Source organism: Sorex araneus, chromosome 6, assembly GCF_027595985.1.
Source record: "Sorex araneus isolate mSorAra2 chromosome 6, mSorAra2.pri, whole genome shotgun sequence".
Lineage (NCBI taxonomy): Eukaryota > Metazoa > Chordata > Mammalia > Eulipotyphla > Soricidae > Sorex > Sorex araneus.
The window spans coordinates 8597812-8618462 of record NC_073307.1 but is presented as its reverse complement, the minus strand read 5'-3'; the positions used below and the strand labels follow the sequence as shown (position 1 = coordinate 8618462).

General features: G+C 54.0%; 1 protein-coding gene across 16 annotated transcripts in view; it reads left to right on the top strand.

Annotated features, from left to right (window-relative positions):
• Window positions 1–10147, top strand: part of CAMK2D (calcium/calmodulin dependent protein kinase II delta) — a 251290-nt gene extending 241143 nt beyond the window's left edge. For 13 of the 16 annotated variants that reach the window (XM_055144158.1, XM_055144153.1, XM_055144151.1 and 10 more), the window contains 4 exons: window positions 1924–2018; window positions 4802–5030; window positions 6795–6889; window positions 8071–10147. In XM_055144158.1, the coding sequence (XP_055000133.1) occupies window positions 1924–2018; window positions 4802–5030; window positions 6795–6861 (391 nt within the window). In that variant the 3' untranslated portion in view covers window positions 6862–6889; window positions 8071–10147. Of the gene's footprint in view, window positions 1–1923; window positions 2019–4801; window positions 5035–6794; window positions 6890–8070 lie in introns of those variants that run through there. The other 3 variants (XM_055144155.1, XM_055144154.1, XM_055144148.1) reach the window with 2 other exon arrangements.
• The last annotated feature ends 10504 nt before the right edge of the window (window positions 10148–20651 follow it).

The following is a 20651-nucleotide window of genomic DNA, read 5'->3' as shown; positions in this document are numbered from 1 at the left end:
AAGGGAAAGGGTGTTCTAGTGCCGCAGGAATATAGAGAGTATAAAGTAAGTTACTTTCATCCAAAATAAAGCTCTCAGACAGAGTGTCAGTGTACAAACACCGGGTGTCAGTAAGTCCGCCCAGGGTGAGAGATGTAAAGGCACAGAAGCCCAGATCTGACCTTCAGGGGGAAGCACCCATGTGCGTCTATCTGGAAGCAGTAGCATCGGGCTGGAGAGACGCCAGTGACGAGGGCGCTTGCCTTGCATGCGGCCAGCCCGAGTCCAGTCCCTGAAACGGCTGTGACTCCCCCAAGCATCGAGCCAGGAGAAGTGTGCGAATTCTCTGCAGAATGGTTGTGATCGAGTCACAGAACACTCTGATTCACCAAGGCCCTATTTATAAAGGACAGAGGCCCTGCCGGGGGAGATCGCTGCTGCTATGGGAACGTGGGTTTTCCCAGATTGCACCTTCGGAAGAGTCTGCGCGAGTGTGAAACGTACAGGAAGAGCGAGGCAGGGTGGGAAAGCTCTTAGCGCCCCACGCCCCCAACCTCCGTCTCTAAGGCTTTACCGAGAGGAAGAGCCGCTGGGATTTTCTACTTTCAGAGTATTTCCTACTTTGAAGTGTCTTTGAGAAGCTTCTGCTCCTTAGCCAGAGAGGAAGCTCAACGGGCCGAGCACACCATCTGCGTGTGAGAACCTGGGTTTGCTCCCTGGCACCCCCTGGTCCCTGAGCACAATGCTGGGAGTCCTCACCGAGCACTGCTAGGTGTGCCCCTCCCCCCCAAAAAAGAAAGTTAAAGAATAAATCAGAAGAGTCATTCCCTGGAAGCTCCGTGGTGAGTTAGGCTTTTCAAAGGTCATTCTGTTGGACAGGGCAGAGTTTGCCCTTCCTAGGAAAGAACCTGTGAAACTGGACGTCGCTGCAAGCACCATCTTACCCCACGGAACAAACCAGCAGACAGTCCCAGATCCTTCCGTCTATGCTCCTCTTACCTAGTTTCTTTTAACTTCCGCTCATTTCTTCGAACCCAGACTCGGCCACGGAAAGTCTTCTTACCTGCGTTTTACATCCCACTGCCCCTCCCGCCGCCCACCCCACACCTCTCCTCCTCATCCCGGCATGTCCAGCCCTGCCTTCCTTTTCCCCGCCAGCGGCCTCTGCTGCTCAAGCACTTGCCGTTGCGTCTCTGTGCCCACATCACTGGTTGGGGCGCCATTGTCCTTGCAGAGAGTATCCGCCACACAGTCGGTGTTGGGCAGTTCCTTTCTCTGGGCTGGGAAGGGACATGCCAGGGGACTGGAGGAGGAGCCTGGCGCTCTCACGTGCTGAGCGAACAGCCCCCAGCCCTCAGACTCATCTCCTAGGGCCACTGTGGAATTCTTGCTTGGACCATTTTGTGTCAGCCTCCTTGTGGCATCGTGTTTCTGGGAGTCAAAGAGAAACAGTGGGTGGCTGAGCCTGAGCCTCGCAGCAGCTGCCGTACCTTCCGGCACAAGCTCCCTGGGCTCCCGTGGCCGTCGGTTCTCAGGGAGCCACCATCACCGCCCAGATGCCAGGCACGCTTGGAGGAGGCGTCAGGGTGCTCAGGAGATTCCAGAGCCGCAGCTGGCTGGAGAGGGCGCAGGGTCTCGACCCTAGAAAGTGTGGGAAATTAATACACTCAAGGAGGAGGAAACCTAGCGGGGGGCCTGACAAATTCAGACCCTTAAAATGTCAGGCTGTCCCTTAGGGTGCAGCGGGCAGCGGAACAGCGGGCGAAGGGAGGCAGCCGTGGGCAACACGGTGACGGTACCCTCTCGGGCTCCGGCGAAACGCTTTTTTCCAGAGTCTGTGGCTCAAGAGTGTCATATTTTTTGTGAGAGGCGTGTGAGGTAAGAGACACATGAGGCGGGAAAATATACCCATCAATTCCTCACTTGGTTTCTTTTTCCCTACAGAAAAATCTGTGACCCGGGCCTCACTGCGTTCGAACCAGAAGCTTTGGGAAATTTAGTGGAAGGGATGGACTTTCATCGATTCTACTTTGAAAATGGTACATGTATGCTTAATGTGATAGCACGCCTTTCCCAGCTTCTTTTCAGATGTCTCCGTAACTTGCAGACACTGAGACTCATTTTGGCAGGGAGGTTTTACGTTAATTCAGTTTATTATTATAACATCGATGTTTCTTATATTTAAAATTTTTTATATATATGTATATGTATATATATAAATATATATATATATATATATCACTGTCATTCCATTGTTCATCAGTTTGCTCGAGCAGGCACTAGTAAAGTCTCCATTGTGAGAATTGTTACTGCTTTTGGCATATCGAATATGCCACGAGTAGCTTGCCAGGCTCTGCCGCGCGGGGGGATACTCTTGGTAGCTTGCTGAGCTCTCCGAGAGGGGCAGAGGAATCGAACCCAGGTCAGCTGCATGCAAGGCAAACCCCCTACCTGCTGTGAGTGGTAGTACAGCAGGTAGGGCGTTTGCCTTGCACGTGGCCGACCCGGGTTCAATTCCCAACATCCCATATGGTCCCCTGAGCACTGCCAGGAGTAATTCCTGAGTGCAGAGCCAGGAGTAACCCCTGTGCATCACGGGTGTGACCCAAAAAGCCAAAGGGAAAAAAATCAAACATATATATAATATAGATAGATAGATAGATAGATATAGATATAGATATACAGACTTATGTATATTCAGACTTAAAGTTCTGATGTGTGATGAGAAATGTTTGACTTGTTTAAAAAGTAATATAGAGGGTTAGAGAGGTAGGAAGGGGGTTCCATCACTTTTTCCTGCATGCTGCCGGCCATGGTTTGATCCCCAGCACCACATGTGGTTCCCATAACAAGGTCAAGCATCACTCCTGAGCACAGAGCTAGAAGCAGCCCTTCAGCATTCCCAGGTGTGGCCGACTCCTGCCCCCACCGCACCCCTGGCAAATAAGTAAGAAATAACGTTGACTGAAGACACCCCGTAAAAGCCCCAGCAAGGGCCTGATAAAAGCTACAAAATGCTTTACCACAATATCGGTGTCGTTACAATGTTTGCTACTCAAGTATGCTGGGAACAAGACCAGGAAGCCCCGCGTGCCAGGCTGTGTGAGTGGACGGATGCTTCCAAGCATGCGGGGTGCAGGGTCTCGACAGGAAGTGTAAATGAAGGCAGGTCACCCCACGTGGAGCTGTGGAGCTGTGCTGAAGTTCAAATCAGGAGGAATGGAGCAGTGTCCGAGGTCACAGACGACGTAGAGAACCTAACGAAAGAAACTCTCGGAAATCACTCAGGAAAAGTAGCACCGTAGCACTGTCGTCCCGTTGCTCATCGATTTGCTCGAGCGGGCACCAGTAACTCCATTGTGAGACTTGTTGTTACTGTTTTTGGCATATCAAATACGCCACAGGTAGCTTGCCATGCTCTGCCGTGCAGGTGGGATACTCTCGGTAGCTTGCCGGGCTCTCTGAGAGGGGCGGAGGAATCCAACCCAGATCAGTTGCATGCAAGGCAAATGCCCTACCGCTGTGCTATCACACCGGGCTCAGGTATTGAGCTTGTGTGCACACTCAGGAAAAGTATAGACCAGAAATGCCTCAAGAGAAGTATATACCGGAAATCCCTCTCGTCCTTGTCCTTAGACCTAAGATATTGGGTATTGCATTGCTTCTGCTGGATGCGGAATGAATGAATGAATCCAACGCTCACCCCAAAAGTTGAGGAGGAATTAAAGAGGCATAGCCCCCGGGAGCTCACTTCCAGTCATAAAAGCATGAGTATGAATGCCTGCTTTGGCATGGACGGGTTTTTTAAGAGAAGACATTGAATGAATTGTATTTTCTTCCATGCACAAGCAAATGAGCAGAGAGAATGGCGTGGCACGTGCTCTGGGGACCCCTGTCCTCGCTCCCTGCCTGCCGACACCAGCAGGGACAGCTAGCCCGTGCGCTTGCTGACAGATTGTTTCGCACGATCTACGTCGGCATCTTCCAGAAACACAGACATTCCCAGTGATTCACTGTTTTGTGACTGCAGCTCTGACTCACTCAGATAGGCCCCCCCACCCCCCCCTCCCCCCAAAACAAGGAGCATTCTTGGATAACAGAGTTAAGCGTGCCCGCCAGTCAAGTCTGCACTGGATCTGTCTCTCTCTGGCTCCCTGGAGAAGGAGAAGAGGGAGCTGGTATCAAAACACCCAGGGCTAGGGGGGGAGGGGAGGGGGGCGGGGGAGGGGGATCAGCTCCAAGCCCTGGGACCCCACCATCTCCAGGCTTGTAATTCTCACCCCTGGAACAGACACACGGAGCAAACGAGGCCCAGAGTGGGTCATGGAAATAAACTCATGCCAGAACCAACAGCCTTTAGACACAGCTTCAGCTCTCAGTGCTCAGTGCTTGGCAGACGCCCCGTCCCGTAACTTGACCAACCACGAACAAAGACCACTGGATATCCTGCCGATTGCCCTGGGGGCTCGCCTGGGGGGACAAGACAGGAAAGTGCTCCCCACACCTGGGCCAGACCCCCGACCTTCTCCCTCTCTTCTTCTAACCATTTCCTGTTGTAAATCTCAGCTCTCCTCCCACCCCGACCCCGCGCCCAGTTTCCAGGGGGGTGGGACATAGGAAATGTCTGCCAAGGAGAGCCTTGGAAACCGTTTCGTCTGCTTCTGCTCCTCCCCGCCCCGTTGTTCCCTGCACGGCACCCTCGGGAGGAGCCGTGGGGAGCGGCAGGCCCTGGGCTGGTCTCAGCGCCAGCACTCCCGGGGCCGCGGGGCGGGTTTCCAGGACGCTGCCGCCTCACCGTCCCTCTCGTGTCGCCCGCTTGCAGCTCTGTCCAAAAGCAATAAGCCCATCCACACCATCATCCTGAACCCCCACGTGCACCTGGTGGGCGAGGACGCCGCCTGCATCGCCTACATCCGGCTCACGCAGTACATGGACGGCGGCGGCATGCCCAAGACCATGCAGTCGGAGGAGACGCGCGTGTGGCACCGCCGGGACGGCAAGTGGCAGAACGTGCACTTCCACCGCTCGGGGTCGCCCACCGTCCCCATCAAGTGAGTGTTTCCAGGCGGCCGGGGGCCGGGTCACGAGCGCAGTGCTCGTCGGGGGTGCGCCATCCCCCCGCCTCGCCAACGCGTGGCCTCCGACCCCAGGGAAGGGCAGGCCGACTGGGCGAGGGCGGGCTGGGCGCGTCCAGGAGCAGGGCCAGGGCGAGGCGACCCCGTCTCTCTCTCTCTGAGTGATTTCTCCCAGCAGGACTCGGGGCCCCGGGGGGCCGTGGGCAGAGAGAGGGACATGGGCGGGGCGAATCGAGAAGGGTGCCTGAGCCGGCCCGTGGGAGCGGTGCCCTCGGTCACGGATTCCTGGACGAGAGGACTTCTGCAGGCGCCAGGCCTCTCGGGGCCTCTGGCCCCACTGCTCCGCCATGGCCTCGGCTGCCTGTTTGCTCTGCCAGCCGGTGAGGAGACGAGCGGGACCCGGGCAGTGCTCGGGGGCCAGCAGCCTGGCCCAGACCCGACACAGAACCCCAGCACCCCAGGGCCCAAGCCTTGCGCTTGCCCCGTGCATTTAGCCGAGTATTGTCGGGACGGGCCCCGGGGCCCTCAGAGCACTGCTTGGGAGTTCCTCCCCCTGCGCTGAAAGAAACAGGACAGGCACCTTCCTGGATATCCGGGTCTCTGCGCCAGGCATCACTTAACACCAGGGAAGGCAGGGGGCAAGAGGGCGGAATGTGTGCGAGCAAGCACAAGGCCCCCGGGTTCGATCCCCAGCGCCTCACAGCCACCAGCCCCCGCCAATTACATCAAAACATGGCACATGGCCAGCAAGGATGCATATTGTCATTTAGAGATAAGGCCACCTACCCCTGGTGTCCACAGTCCCCTTCAGAACAGAGTCTTCCTCTTGCTCGACCAGCAGAGCAAGCTCTATGTTACTGTTGCAGATGTCAAACGTCAAGCAAGGTCTTCAATGGCTAGTGGGGGCTGGAGCGATAGCACAGCGGGGAGGGCAGTTGCCTTGCACGCAGCCGACCCAGGTTCGATTCCCAGCATCCCATATGGTCCCCTGAGCACTGCCAGGAGTAATTCCTGAGTGCATGAACCAGGAGTAACTCCTGTGCATCGCTGGGCGTGACCCCAAAAAAGCAAAAAAAAAAATGACTAGCAGAACTGGGGGGTGGGGGTTAGGAAGGCCAAAAGCACGGGAGGGAAGTTGAGGAACGGGACTCTGGTAGGATTTGGGGTGAGAAAGCCTGAAAACCTGGTCCCAGTGGGAAATGGGGTCTCGGCCGTAAGGAGGGGCTAGTTCCACGGGGAAAGCTGCACTCGGTACCTGCTGACTATTCCTGGGACGGGGGTCGGGGCATGGCGGCCGGGAAACGGGAGAGCAGGTCAAGCTCATCCCGACACCCGTTCAGCTCGCCACATGTTCATCGCGACCTCACGGGCTTCCGTACCCCAGTGGTTTTCAGAGGCCTTCTCTGTCGGCTTAAGGACTTACTGACTCACCAGCACTGTTGGAATTTGTAAAACAGTGGGTCACAGCAGACAAAAAAACAATAAAAGTCACAATCCATTCTAAAAAAAAGAAAAAGCTGTCATTGTTAGACAGACACCAAAGGATGACAACAATGGCAAAGACACACACGTGTGCCTGTGTGTGTGTGAGTGTGTGCAGCCGAGTCCCGCTGAGAGAGGCGGGGACCCACAGCGCTGGGAGCTGAGGCCCCGGCCGCCCCCCAAAGCGCCATTGGGATAGAGCCTATTTAAGACACCTTCATCCTGCGCCAGCGGCTTAAGTGGGGCTTCTCTCAATAGGCCGTCCTGTATTCCAAATGGGAAAGAAAACTTCTCAGGAAGCACCTCTTTGTGGCAAAACATCTAAGGCCTGAGAACCCTTCACTGTGGGTCTTGTAAGTAACATCCGCTCCACGATGCTGGACCGTGGGCCCGACTGCCAAGCTGCCCGCGGGCCCCTGCCCCCACGGACCTTTCCTCTCACATCACTCGAAGGGTGTTTTGTCCCACACGCTAGTCAAGGGGGCAGAGGAGGGGGGCGGAAGGTCTTTGCAAGTTTCTGGCGTTTTTTTCTTGAGCTCTTGAGCCAAGGCCCCCTGTGTAGGTAGAAACGCCAGGAAGCATCACCCGTTCGCAGGCGTCTGTGTCTGTCTTCCACCCGCCGACGGCGGCATCAGACTCCACCTGGCAGAGGGCAGGGAGGGCCGGTATAGACAGGCCTCACGGACCCCGCCGTGTCTCACCTGTCAGTCGGGAGGCTGGTGACGATGGCGGCTTCACACATGTGTGGCAAGAGTGACACGTAACACAGGAGGTTGCCGTGCCCAAACCAGCTCTCAGCATTTGGCCCGGGACACGGGAGTAGGAGGCTCACCGAGTGAGATTCAGAACACTCATAGAGTGGGTACACTCGCACACGGTACCTGAAAGTTGACTGTCGGCGGCGGCATTCCTGCCTGGGCTGTCCCGGAGTTGCCTGTCCCTCGGGTAGAAGGGCGCCGGGGGGTGCCCACACGCCCGACCATGCCTTCTCTCAGAGCCACGGGAGTCCTGGCAGGCTGCTCCCAGCCGGTGGCTCAGAGCACAAAAGCCTCTAATTAAGTAAGAGTCGTCTGGTTTCCCCGACCGTGGAGGCTCTATTCCTTATCCAGTTGGCACGGAGCTCTGACTTCCCAAGGAGTCTTGGAATAAAGACACAAGCTAAAGAGGAGCTTGGATTTTCCGTCTGTTCGAGCAGATGACACATCTGCTGCCTTGCCCGGGGACAATGAATACCTCAAACCTCTGGGCGTGGGCACGGGGTTGAGGGAGCCGGGGCTGGCGGGCCGCAGCTGGGTGTGGCCCCAGGGACAGAGAAGGCCGACTTCTGGTTTGCATGTCCTCTCTATTTCGGTCTCGTGTCATCTAGTCTCTGAAGACCGCTGACCGAGATCTCCCCCACGCAGATTTCCCCATGGACGCTGGGCTCTTAGGAAGGCACTAGGGTCCCGTCTTTGACTAAGGATCCGAGGCTGTTTTTGCACATTGATGTAACTTCTCTCTCCCTCTCCCCCCCACCCTCACTTTCTCCTTCCAGCTAAATATCAACAGTGCCACCTCCACATTCTCTGTCTCCAGGCACGTGGACGGGACCCTGGGCTCCCCCTCCTCCTCTTCATGCATGTTTCTGAGTGCGTGAAGCCGTGAAGGTCCGTGTTCTGCTTAGTGACGCCTCCTCTCGGCCTCGAGTCCCCCCGCCCGCCCACGTTGTTTGCACTCGACCGCGGGATGTTCCTTGCAAACTCCAGTCACCCTTGGCCATCGCAGGGGGATGGCAGATGTCAAACAAACAACAACAACAAAAAAACAGTTCCACGATATTCCAACTCTACACCACCTCTTCATCCAGTTCCTCTGTTTATGCCAAGATTTAACAGACTTTAAAAGCATATTGTCCTCTGAATGACAGTTTGTAAGAGAAATGTAAAATTTTTTTAAAAAGACAAAACTCTGCTCTTCATTTGTTTGGGCTTGTTTCACACACATATATATATTTAAGGAAAAAACAAAAGGCCAAAACACACACACACACACACACACACACACACACACACACACAAATGACAACAGCAACAAAGCCGTCAGTTTCTTGGAGTGATGACCTTAACGCTCAGTCGCAGTTTAATGATTAGAGTCCGTGGAAATGTGGCAGAATCACTTGGGGCTAAAGAAGCAGCATCCGTGATCCGTGATTCACTGCCATGTGATGCCATGTTGTTGGGGTGGGGGGGCGGGCAGAAGGAGCAGGGTCCGAACTGTGTAAACTGGAAAAATCCCAAATATCCATGAGTTTGATCACTTCGGGGTATGCTCGCGTTGTTCGGATTAAGTTGCTGAGCTGAACCACCACCACCCCCCCCCCTACACACACACACACACGTGTTGTTTCCGTGCTCCCCAGCCCACCCTCATTTCTCTGCTCCTGTGGTTGGTTCCCTCTTTACTTTTCCATTCTTCCTTTTTCTCCTCTAGCAGCACATGAGAAAACTGCCGTTGGCCTCACGGTGGTCAGATAAGTCCGCATCCCTTTTTGGGGTGGGGGAGGTTTGATTGTCGGAGCCCTCGAGAGTGTCCCCAGGGGCCCCCTCTAATGGGCCGAGATGGCGGCTGTTTCTCCTTCTGCTCGGGCGCCAGCGTGGAGAACTGGCTCTAACAGTGAGGTCTTGGGGTGCTGAGGAAGCCCCCCGCCCGCTCTCCCTCCACGTGTCCTGCTGCTCTGGGCCCCCACCGGGAGACTCCCCAAGGCTGGAGGCGGGGGTGGGGGGGCCGGGGGGGTGTTGATTGCAAACGCACTTTGGTCTGCTAGGGGAAGGGTCCCCGCCCCCCCCCCCCCGCCACCAGCTGCTTCCGGGGGCGAGGGGCCAGCTGGCGTCTTCTCTGTCATCTCTCCTCTCTTGCCGCACCCCGGAGGCCCCTCCTGGCCCTGAATCCCTGTACAGTGCATGGCCTCCTCCTCCTCGTCATCATCCTGGTCCTCAGAAGCCTATTTTTAAAGCAAACAAGAAAAAAAAAAAAGGAAAGGAAAAAAATAAAACCTACCCCTCCAAGTGATGACGACAGTAAACACCCTCTTTTCTCTCCTCCTGCCCCCCTTTCCCTGATTACTCTCCACCTTAGATATTGTCGCTAGTGGATATACGGTAGATGGATTGAAGCTTTTCTGATCATTATTACACAATTTAAAACAATCTATATTTAAAATAAATATATACAGTCAATGTATTGAGCCATGTTAACCTGCCAATGAGATCTGTGAAAAAGTAATGGCCTCATTCCCCCTGCTCATTTCCTTTACCTTTATTTGTGAAATGGCTACACGTGCGTACATGTATTTTTTTTTAAATTAGGTATAGAGTGGTTCCGTTGGGTTTTTTTTTTTTTACACCTTTAACTTAGCATGTGGTGTTGAAGTATCACTGTAGACCGTTTGCCTTCCGCACTCAGACGTGAGGAAATTGTGATTTGTTCTCTCTCAGCCACCATCGGATGACACATTTATTATCTTCTATCATTTGGAAACACTGCAGTCTGCCATGGGACACTGTATATATTTCTTGCCATAATGGTAAATGACTGATATATTTAAGAGTTAATAAATTTGTGATTTCTGCTGACAGAGCGTCCGTCTTTCTTTCCTTGCTCACTTGGATGGGCGCCCAGGACGGAGCCCAGGGCCTCTCCCACGACAGACTGGTCAGCTCTGGTTCTTACCAGGTGGTCCTCCTCCGGGCCCACGGGACACTGCCCAGTGCCGGCCAGAGGCAGCAGCCCCAGCGGGGGACACAGTGGATGGAAGATGGAGTCACTGTCCTGTGTTCCCCCAATGATGTGCTTGGAGAAGCCAGAGAGAGTATTGTGGGTCAGGGAGCGCCCTCACCTGTAGACAACCTGGACTCAGTCCACGCCCCACTTCTGGTCCCCCAAGCCTGAGCACAGAGCCAGACCTAAGCCCCGACCAGGTGTGGTCCAAAAGCGAAACAAAAGGTAAGGCAAAGAAGTCCTGCAAAGAATCAAAAAAAAGATTATCTAGACCCATCTAAAGTCAGGCTACAGAGACAGGACAGAGTGGAGTGTTTGTCTTGCCCACAGGCTGACCCTGGCTGACCCCAGGACCAGAGGATTTCCCCACGCCCTGCCCAGCATCACCAGGAGTGACCCCTGAGCACAGAGCCAGGACTCGTCCCAAAGCACAGTCCCTGAGTTTTGTTCTGAAGAATACGCTTAGAGATGGCAGCAGGCTGGTTGGATGTACAAAACAGGGGTCGCCCGGGAGGAAATGTGTCTGAGACCCACCTAATTGGAAGCAGCTGGGGTCTGATGGCAGTGAAGGAGTTAAGGCACACACCGTGCAGGTGACCGCTTCTGGCCAGCCCCGACTCGGTCCCCAGCACCACCCAAGACTTTTCTGCGTTTACCATCTAGTTTTATTCATGGGCACAGAGTTGCTATTCGAATGTCAGGTTTCCTCTGATCCCACTTTCAGTCTTAAATGGTCCAGAACTGTGGCCGCAGAGCACTCTTCGGGCAAGTGCTCAGCTGCTCGCACAGATCCCAGCTGTGTTCCGCCTGTGACCTGATGGTCGTTAAGACAGGGCTGGGGGGCGTGGTACTGGTAGGCCAGAATCCTGAAACCCTGCCCGTTCAGCTCGAAGTCCGGGCTGAAGATCACCTGCCTTCTGCCGGAGCTGCTTCATTAGGCCACTGACCGTCACTGCACTCAAGATACCAATCGCATTGGGGAGGGGCGGGGCAGACCTTGCTGTGCTCAGGGGACAAAGGCTCTGGCACTAAGCCAGGATTGGCGGCACAGCACAGAGCACCATCGGCTTAAGCCCCAGCCTGTCTCTCTGGGCCCCAAATTTCAATCTCAACTCTTCCACGGGACGGGACGCTTCGCATCCTCCTTCATGGCTTTCCTTCCCCTCATACTAATTTCCTTTCCTCACACTGATTGCCTCAGGATTTTGTGCATCTTGTGAATGCGCCTTTCCTCCAGTACAACAGAGACACGGAGTCGCGGGTATTTCTGTCTTCTTCCCCCAGAAAATGCAGATAGTTCCCGGCCGAGGTTGGGTGAATCTGCTGGCTGCTCTTCTCTCTGCCGGACACAAAGGCTGCCATTCCCACCACATGTTTAAGTTGTCTCAGCGTAATCACAAGGGCTGTGAAATGCTTCCATCACCCTTTTTTTTTTTTCAATTTTGAATCACCATGAGATAGTTCCAAGCTTTCATGTTTGGGTTACAATCTCGCAATGATCAAACACTCATCCGTCCACCAGTGCACATTCCCCACCACCAATGGAGTACCAGGTTTGGGATTCGAGCCCAGCACTGCAGGCTCCCCTGAGCCCTGAGCCGAGAGCAGCCCCGAGCAGCCAGGGCGAGGCTCAGAGCTCAGCAACACCAAGCCCAGGGCTGCCCTGTGCCCTGGGGAGTGAGGCTGTGCGAGGGGAACGTGGGCGGAAGGGGCCCTCCTTCAGGACAGCAGGCCGCTCCACAGTCCTGGGGGTCGTGTTCTCTCCCCTCCACTTCCCCGGAGCCCTCACTGAAATGGGCTGCGGAGCAAAGCCTGACCCCACACCAGGCCTGCTCTGCTCTCTGACATTAAATAGCGAGCAGAGCCAGCCCCGGCCTCCTCCTCCCCCGCGCTGTGCCAGGCAGAGCCCCCTGTGCCCGCGGGTGCAGCTCCGGGTTGCTGGCGCGGCCGCATGCCCCCAGCCTGGGTGCCCCACCTTCCCTTCCCCATCACAGCTGCTCCTTCCGCACCTTCACTTACACGTTCACGGGTTTTCAGTGATCCAACACTACGAGGAGGCCAGAGCCATAGCACAGCGGGGAGGGCATTTGCCTTGCGGGCCGCCGACCCAGGTTCGATTCCTGACATCCCATATGGTCCCCCCAAGCACTACCAGGAGAGAATCCTGAGTGCAGCACCAGGAGGGACCCCTGAGCATTGCTGGGTGTGGCCCAGAAAACAAAACCAAACCAAAAAAAGCAAAAAACTACGAGGAAAGGACGCAGAGGGTGAGTGATGACTGACTCTGGGCGGGGGGGACACTTGTGGCCGAGTGCAGGGGACCATCAGGGATGAGCCGGGCCTCGAGGGGCTCCAGCCTGCTCTCTCCCCGGGCTCTGAGCACGGGCTGGGAAGGCAACACTCTGGCATGCACTTGTGCACTCTCCTCTTCGTCCGTCCACAAGTCAGCCGGTGCCCGCTGAGGCCACTCTGCCCACATGCCCACCAACATGCCAACTGTGAGCGCACACGTGACAGCTGCTCCCAGGGGCTGGCCCTCGGGGGGGACTGACGAAACGAGGTAGGAGGCTCGGGCTCGGCAGAGCACACTGCTTCACACCTGCCAGGTCACACCACTGTGACAATAACCCCCAGAGGGACCGTCACTGGGAGGCTGCTCAGTGACTCCTACCCATTCTGGCCACGCCTCCTCTGGCCCCCCACTCAAAACTCCTGGGGGACGTGGCCCAGCAAGCCAGCCAGGGCTGGGGATGGCGAGGCCAGAGCAGCAGCTCGCTTCTGGGACGGGCATCCTCCGTGATGTGAGGTTAGTGGTGCTGCGTCTCGGCAGGGGAGGGGGGTGAGCTGCAGGGAATTCGGAAACCCCAGGTCTCGGCGCCGTGAGGCTCAGCTGTGCTGCAATCTGGGGTGCTCACCTTCTCTCTCCCCGGGAAGCCCCTCTCTGGAAGGCTCCACACACCCTCCGGCAAACGGACAAAACCTTCCGGGACCCGGAGAGGAAATCCTTCGGTAGCAGCGGCCAGAGGGATAGTACAGCGGGCAGGGCACTTACCTGGCCAGCAGCTGGCCCAGATTCTATCTCTGGCACCCCACAGGGTCAGCTGAGCCCCACCAGGAGTGGTCCCTGAGCACAGAGCCAGGAGGAAGCCCTGAGCACTGCCAGGTGTGACCCCCCACTACACGCCCCCCCCCCAAAAAAAAGAAAGTTCTTTGCTAGTTGCCTCAGGCTCCATGGCCCTTCTCTTCCTTCTTTCTTTTAATTTTCTTTTTTTAATTATTATTTCTTTTTTTAATTTATTTTTTTAATTAATTTATTTTTTTAATTGAATCACCATGTGGAAAGTTACAAAGCTTTCAGGCTTAAGTCTCAGTTACATAATGCTCGAACACCCATCCCTTCACCAGTGCATATATTCCACCACCAAGAACCACAATAAACCTCCCCCACACCCCCTGCCCCCCAGCCCCCCCACCCCACCTGTGTAGTTGGTAAATTTCACTTTACTTTCTCTTTACTTTGATTACATCCAAACAAAAAACTCACTATTATTGTTTGGAGTTTCCCCCCCAGAGTCGGACCTGCTGGAAAGGAAGCATTTGATAATTAGTTTTTCATTGCTGAGAATGAGGAGATATGAGGTCGTGTAGCCACAGTAGCAGCTGTGAGGTACCTTTGTTTTTGTTTTTTTGGGGGCTATACACAGTGGTGCTCGGGGCTGACTCTTGGCTCTGCACTCAGGGGTCACACCTGGGAGGTTCAGAGGACCCTGTGGAGTACCGACCTAGGTCAGCAAGGCAAGAGCTGACCGTTCTGGAGCTCTGGCCCGACTCTCTCAGCACCCTGGGTCTCCTGCCTACTCCTGCTTGCAACTTGCTCAAAGACAGTCGCCGAGCCCGTGACCCTGCATGAACGGGTCGGCTCTGCTTCAAACGGAGGCTGTGAAGTGCTCGTGACCTTTTGCTCTAGCTGAAGGGCTGGAGGGAGGCTCCATTCTCCCAATTACACACGTGTAGAATCGGCTGAGGCCCACGTTCTCTGACGCAATTTGCCTTTTCACTTACTGGCCTGTGGTGCATTTCACTCCCAAAATAGCCTTCTTCCACATCATTATTTTTAACTACCCCATGCACAGTCGATCCCAACAATATGTCTTTTGTTTCACCATAAGATCTGCGTAGCGTTATTAGGCTGTCTTGTTGAACACATCTGCATAGCGCTATTAGGCTGTCAACAATAATCGATGAATATCCTGTGGCTTATATTTTACAATGACCCTTCATTATTTTCTTAGGGAAATGACTAGAAGCAAACCCACTGAGTCATCCACTCGCTTGGTTTTCCCTCACACACACACACAAAAACAACAGTCATGATTTCCTGGGCAGAAATTGCCAGAGAGATTACATACCCCACTGCTCATCTGGTGGCAAAAATTTTATCTCCAGCCCAGCTCTCCTCATTTCATGTCAAGTCAGCTTTCCACTGTCCGGTCACTTGCTCTTCACTTAACCCCCTGTGCTTGATTCTGGCATCAAATGGAAGGACGAGATACCCCACATCAGAACTCGCAGAACACCCCTGCTCCTCATAACCCTGGTTCTGAGATGCTGTTCTCCACCTGTTTTCCCCACTGATGAACTCTCCAGACCTTCCTATGCACAGATCTTGTCTTTCAGGTTCATTGTGGTGTGGGTTTTGCTGTTTTCCACCCTCTTGATCTTTAAAACTGACGACTCATTTTCTTAGATGTCTTTCAGGTGCCTCTTAATTGTTTCTTGGATTTCTGAGGGCACTGCACAGGCCGGGAGTCCAGATGGGGTGACTTGCATACACTTCAGGCAGACAAATTACTGTGGCAACTCAAGAAGGCCCAAGAGCTTGGGAACGTCATTGTTATGGGGGGGGGAAGGGAAGGGCATTGGCTGAACTTGATTGTTATGGGGGGGGAAGGGAAGGGCATTGGCTGAACTCGAGTTTTCTGGAAAAGGGATCCAATATTGCTCTCTTATAAGAGACAGATTTACTGCAAGAAGTTGGTGATTGTGATTATGGGAGCAACAAGCCCTAAGATCTCTCATCAGCAAGTGGAAGGCCCAGGAGAAACAGCTGGTGTTAGTCAAACACCAGCATGCTGGAGACCAGAGCACAGGGTGCGAGTTCAAGCTGGACAAGAACAAAAGGTGCAGCCCCAGGAGTCAGTCAAGAGGAGCTCATTCACCACAGAGACTCGGCCTCCACCCAAGAGAGGCTCAGCCTCCTTCACCCAAGAGAGGCTCAGCCTCCTTTACCTGAGAAAGGCTCGACCTCCCTCACCCGAGAGAGACTTGGCTTCCTTCATCCAACAGAAACAGCCTCCTTCACCTGAGAGAGGCTTGGTCTCCTTTACCTGAGAGACTCAGCCTCCTTTACCTGAGAGAGACTCAGCTTCCTTCACCTGAGAGAGACTCAGCCTCCTTCACCTGAGAGAGGCTCAGCCTCCTTTACCTGAGAGACTCAGCCTCCTTCACCTGAGAGAGATTCAGCCTCCATCACATGAGAGAGTTTCAGCCTCCTTCACCTCACAGAGACTCAGACGCCATCATATGAGGGAACCTCACAGTCTCCTTCACCCACCTGACGCTCAGCCTCTCTCACTGTGACTGGCTGACTGGCTGTTAACCGAATGATTGGTGGTTCGTGCCCACCCAGGGATGCCAGATGTGTATTTTCCAAAGGACAGTGGCACTCTATCTCTCTTGTCACTTGTGTTCGGTGGTCTCGGGCTGCTTCCCCTACCCCAGGGAGGCCGATGGCGATAGGTAGGCAGAGGAAGGAACGAGGGCCAGGCTGGTCAGTATCAATTATAGTTTATTCCAATCTCCATTCCCCTTCTGCTTCTCTCTCTTGAGGCCCCTCCGATCTTACAATCTTAGTTTGTATAGCAATCACATAGGGTGGTGATACAAAGGTGGGTTGAACATTAACAAATCAGAAAACCACTCCTCCAGGAGATTAATTCAAGGACAAAATCTCATCTAAGGAGATTACTCCACATTACTAAGGAGATCCACTCAAGGGTGGGATCCCAAAGATAGTGTGTCACTTTCTTCTTTCCTCAGCTAGTCACTGTCACTGTCATCCCATTGCTCATCGATTTGTTCGAGCGGGCACCAGTAACATCTCTCATTGAGAGACTTATTGTTACTGTTTTTGGAATATCCAACACGCACGGGTAGCTTGCCAGGCTCTGCCGCGCAGGCTCGATACTCTCAGCTTGCCAGACTCTCTGAGAGGGGCAGAGGAATTGACTCGGATCGGCCACGTAAAAGGCGAATGCCCAACCACTGTGCTATCACTCCAGCCTCAATTAGTAATCCACTTAAATAGTTGTAGCAATGTCATTCTGTATAAGCACAGTAAGAGATATAAACTTAAAGTTTGGTTCTTCCTGAGGACATCTCACTATTCATTCCAAACCACAGTCCTCAGGCCAGGTTAGGAAGACTAGACCCCAGCAGGGTCCTAGTCTTGTCGTTATTTTGGATCATGACAATATTTGTCCATGATCATGCCCCCAACTTATAGTTGAGTATTGTGGCACTTTGGCCTGGCCCATTTCGATGGGCCCTTAAAGCTTGCCCTGGGTCCATTTGGTTCCTCGTCGGGACCCTGATTTTGGGGTGCTAGGAACTAAGGGCAACTGAGTCGAGAAAGCAGATGCCCGGGAGTAAATATTATTTGGAGTCAATCAACCCCGAAGTTACAGAGCATAATATTAACTGTCTTTCTGTGTCCATACAGAAAGGACATTGCTTTAAAGTAAGCTATGCAAAAGACAGAGAAAAACAACATTTAACTTACAATACAAGTTCAGTGTCCTAGAAGGATCTGATCTTACAAGTTAACAGAATCTGATTCGGGGAAAGGTGGTTAACTGGTTGGGGAGGAGAGCACAGAGAAGAGTTTACAGATAAACAGAGGAATGGGAGTGACTCCAGAGCGCTTAAACCTAAGCTCCCTGTGGCAAGGGAGGAAGAACAAACCAATGTTACCCTAAAATGTTTAGAGCTATACTCCAATAGCCCACCCCCTGGAAGGGCAATCAATTCTCCTCAGTCTCCTGCACCAAGCATCAACCCGACCAGGAAACACCCTCATAGACATGCCAACCTACGCCTGATCTAACACCCAGGCACCTGGTGGCTATCAGGCCTGCCGGAAACTTCAGGGAGGAGGCTGTCAGGGCCAGCCCACCCGGTGCTCTGCTGACCATCAGACGCTCCACACTGCAGGAAGGAGGCTGCCAGGGCCAGCCCACCCAGTGCCTCTGCTGATCATCGGACGCTTCACGGCAGAAGCCGTCTCTGTGCTCTCAGAACACCGTCCCTCCCATGGAATATACGGACTGTTATCTGGTCCCCCCCATGCCCGTGTGCACGCCAGTTTCTTTAGCTGCACTGAAGGGACACCCGCTGACCAACTGGCCCTGGATGGACGTGAGAAGCGCTGGCACCCAGCATGCCACAGCTGGGGCGGGCTCTGGGGCACTCCCAGGGCACATGTCCCAGCACCCTCCAGGGTGGCAGAGGGGCTCCATCCCTGCTCCTCCTCGCTGCCGTGTTCTGGGGCCCCATCAGCTACACTCTGGGGGTGCTGCCTGGGGACACTTTCCAGACACTCTGGCTCCGACCACATGGTATGGCATGGCTGTGCCCTTACAAAGTTAAAGCCAGGAGCTCTGGCTCCTAGATCAGCCGGTTCTCGGGACTGCGACCGTCTCCTCCAGGACACTGGCCCTGGCATATCCCTGATGACGGGAGCCACTGGAAATAAAATGAGCTGCTTCCACACTGCCCTGGAGGTTGACAAGATGGTCAGGACACAGTGGAATATGAAGTGCGCCCTATATGTAAAATGTACTCAGCCGCTGCTCTAAGGCTTGGGGAAGCGGCCACTGCATCGAAGACAGAGTGACAGGTGAAAGCAGCAGAGGAGAAGAAATCCTGCATGGGGTCACTGTGTGGATGGGCCTGGAGGGGAAGTTGAGCAGCTTCCAAGCTGCTGGAGGGAGAGGGATGGAGATGGAACGGTCTCTCCCAGGTGGGAGGTAGAAAGGGGTGTCAGCACAGGCCCAGAGCAACGGAATCTCAGAACTGGTCTGCAGATCTGAGCTCACCACAGCAGGGAGGTGGGGGGTCGGAGGGGAAGTGGGAGTTACAGGGAGGGGGGTGAGAGGGAGGAAGAGGAACCGCTCCGGAGGGACCCACAGTGGTGAAGGGAAACAGACTCTCTGATTGGGGTGTTGTATGCAGGAGACTGACACGGGCAGTGCTGTAGAATTGTACATCCCAGTGACTACAATTTCAAAAAAGAAACAGAGAAATATGTTGTAAGTGAAAGAACAAGTCAAATCCTGAGAAAACCCCATAACAAAGCCAGAACAGTGATTTACCTGATCAAGAGCTCAAAGAGATGGTCATACCAAGGGCTAAACACAATGGCCTCTGAGTATCTGTATCGCAAACCATAATGCCCAAAATTAGGGAGAGAGAAAGAAGGGTGGTACCTGCCACAGAGGCGAGGGGTGGGTGGGGTGGGGGTGGCGGGTGGGACACTGGGAACGGTGGTGGTGGGAAACGTGCACTGGTGGGGTGACGGGTGCTTGAGCATTGACTGCGATGTAATCATGCAAGTTTGTAACTGTATCTCACGGGGATCCAATAAAACGTCTTAAAAAAAAAAAAGACAGTCGAAAGCTATTCAGTGGAGGAAGAATGCATGAACACAGTGAAAACATCAACAACGACAAAATATCAGGCTGAAATAGTGTGACAGGACCAAGGACTACAGTAACTGAGCACTGCGGAATTGACCTGGAGAATTCAGGTACAGTGATCACGCCCATGAACGCCCCAGCGACCAACAAGGGCTGGCATTGACCGGGCCGGATGGGAGAGAAGCAGCCTGGCATTCTCTTCTCTTTGGTCCTTTTGCCTTGGAAACAAGCAGGAAGGAAAAGCCCCAGGCCAGTGTGGGAACAGAGGAAGGGCTGGGGTAGAATGAGCACAGACTTGCCATGCCCCCTGTAAGCACCCAGCCCAGGCCCCACTGTGCCTTCAGACCTCTCTCTCCCCACTCCACCGGCTGAGTGAGGCTTCTGAGGCTCTGAGGAGAGAGTGGGGGTGCTAGAGGGCAGACCCCACTGTGAAAGGAAGCCCCCGTGTCCCTGGGGGGGCAGTGAAGCATGTTGGTGAGAAGTAATGTGTTGGACTAGGTGCTGAGCAAGAAATGAAACGGGGCTGGAGCGATAGCACAGTGGGGAGGGCATTTGCCTTGCATGCAGCCGACCCGGGTTTGATTCCCAGCATCCCATATGGTCCCCCAAGCACTGCCAGGAGTAATTCTAGAGTACATGAGCCAGAAGTAACCCCTGTGCAACGCCAGGTGTGACCCAAAAAGAAAAAAAAAAAAGAAATGAAATGGCTGCCTCATGTCAGTCACGGGGTTGGGGGTTATTTCCATCCGAGAGTGTAGCTGAAGTGCTGTTTGAACAGACTCGCCCAGCAGGGGCCACCCATCAGAGGGTGGCAGGAGCTGATGGAGGACACTGGAAAGATGCAAAGTGCTGCTCTGCAGTGGCCCTGACCAATACCCGCCCGTCATGGAGTACCTTGCCAGCCCGGTGCTCCGGGTCAGGCTGTTGGTGCTCGCCTGTTACTGGCTATTCTTACCAGGCTATTAAAAGAGACAGACACTCAGGCAAGAACTGACCTGCAACAGAAAACGGAAGGAAATCAAGAGAGTCTAGCAAGTTGGGGTTTCTCTAACAGGAAAATATGCAGAATCCCAGAACTCGACTTGACAGCAGAGAGGCCTGTGTTTCTGTTTTTATTCGACAGTGACTCTGTCTTGGCACGAAACTCAGAATGAGAATGTCTCCTTCCTACCTAAGGCCATTGTGTCAAGACTCTGAGGTGGGCTCGACTAGGGTAAGAAAATAAGTAGCACACAAAAAACAAGAAATATGAGGGTCTAATAATGGGCTGGAGCAATAGCACAGCGGTAGGGTGTTCACCTTGCACGAGGCCGACCCAGGTTCGATTCCTCCACCCCTCTCAGCAAGCTACCGAGAGTATCTTGCAGAGCCTGGCAAGCTACCTGTGGCATATTCAATATGCCAAAAATAGTAACAACAAGTGTCACAATGGAGACGTTACTGGTGCCCACTCAAGCAAATCGATGAGCAACGGGATGACAGTGATAGTGACAATAATGGGCCAAGATCTAAACTAGCCTTAGGTCCTAACATGTGCCTGGAAACAAGCAAAGCAGGAACCTACTAAACTTCTAAGGGAGGGAGTTTCCTAAGGCCCCCAACA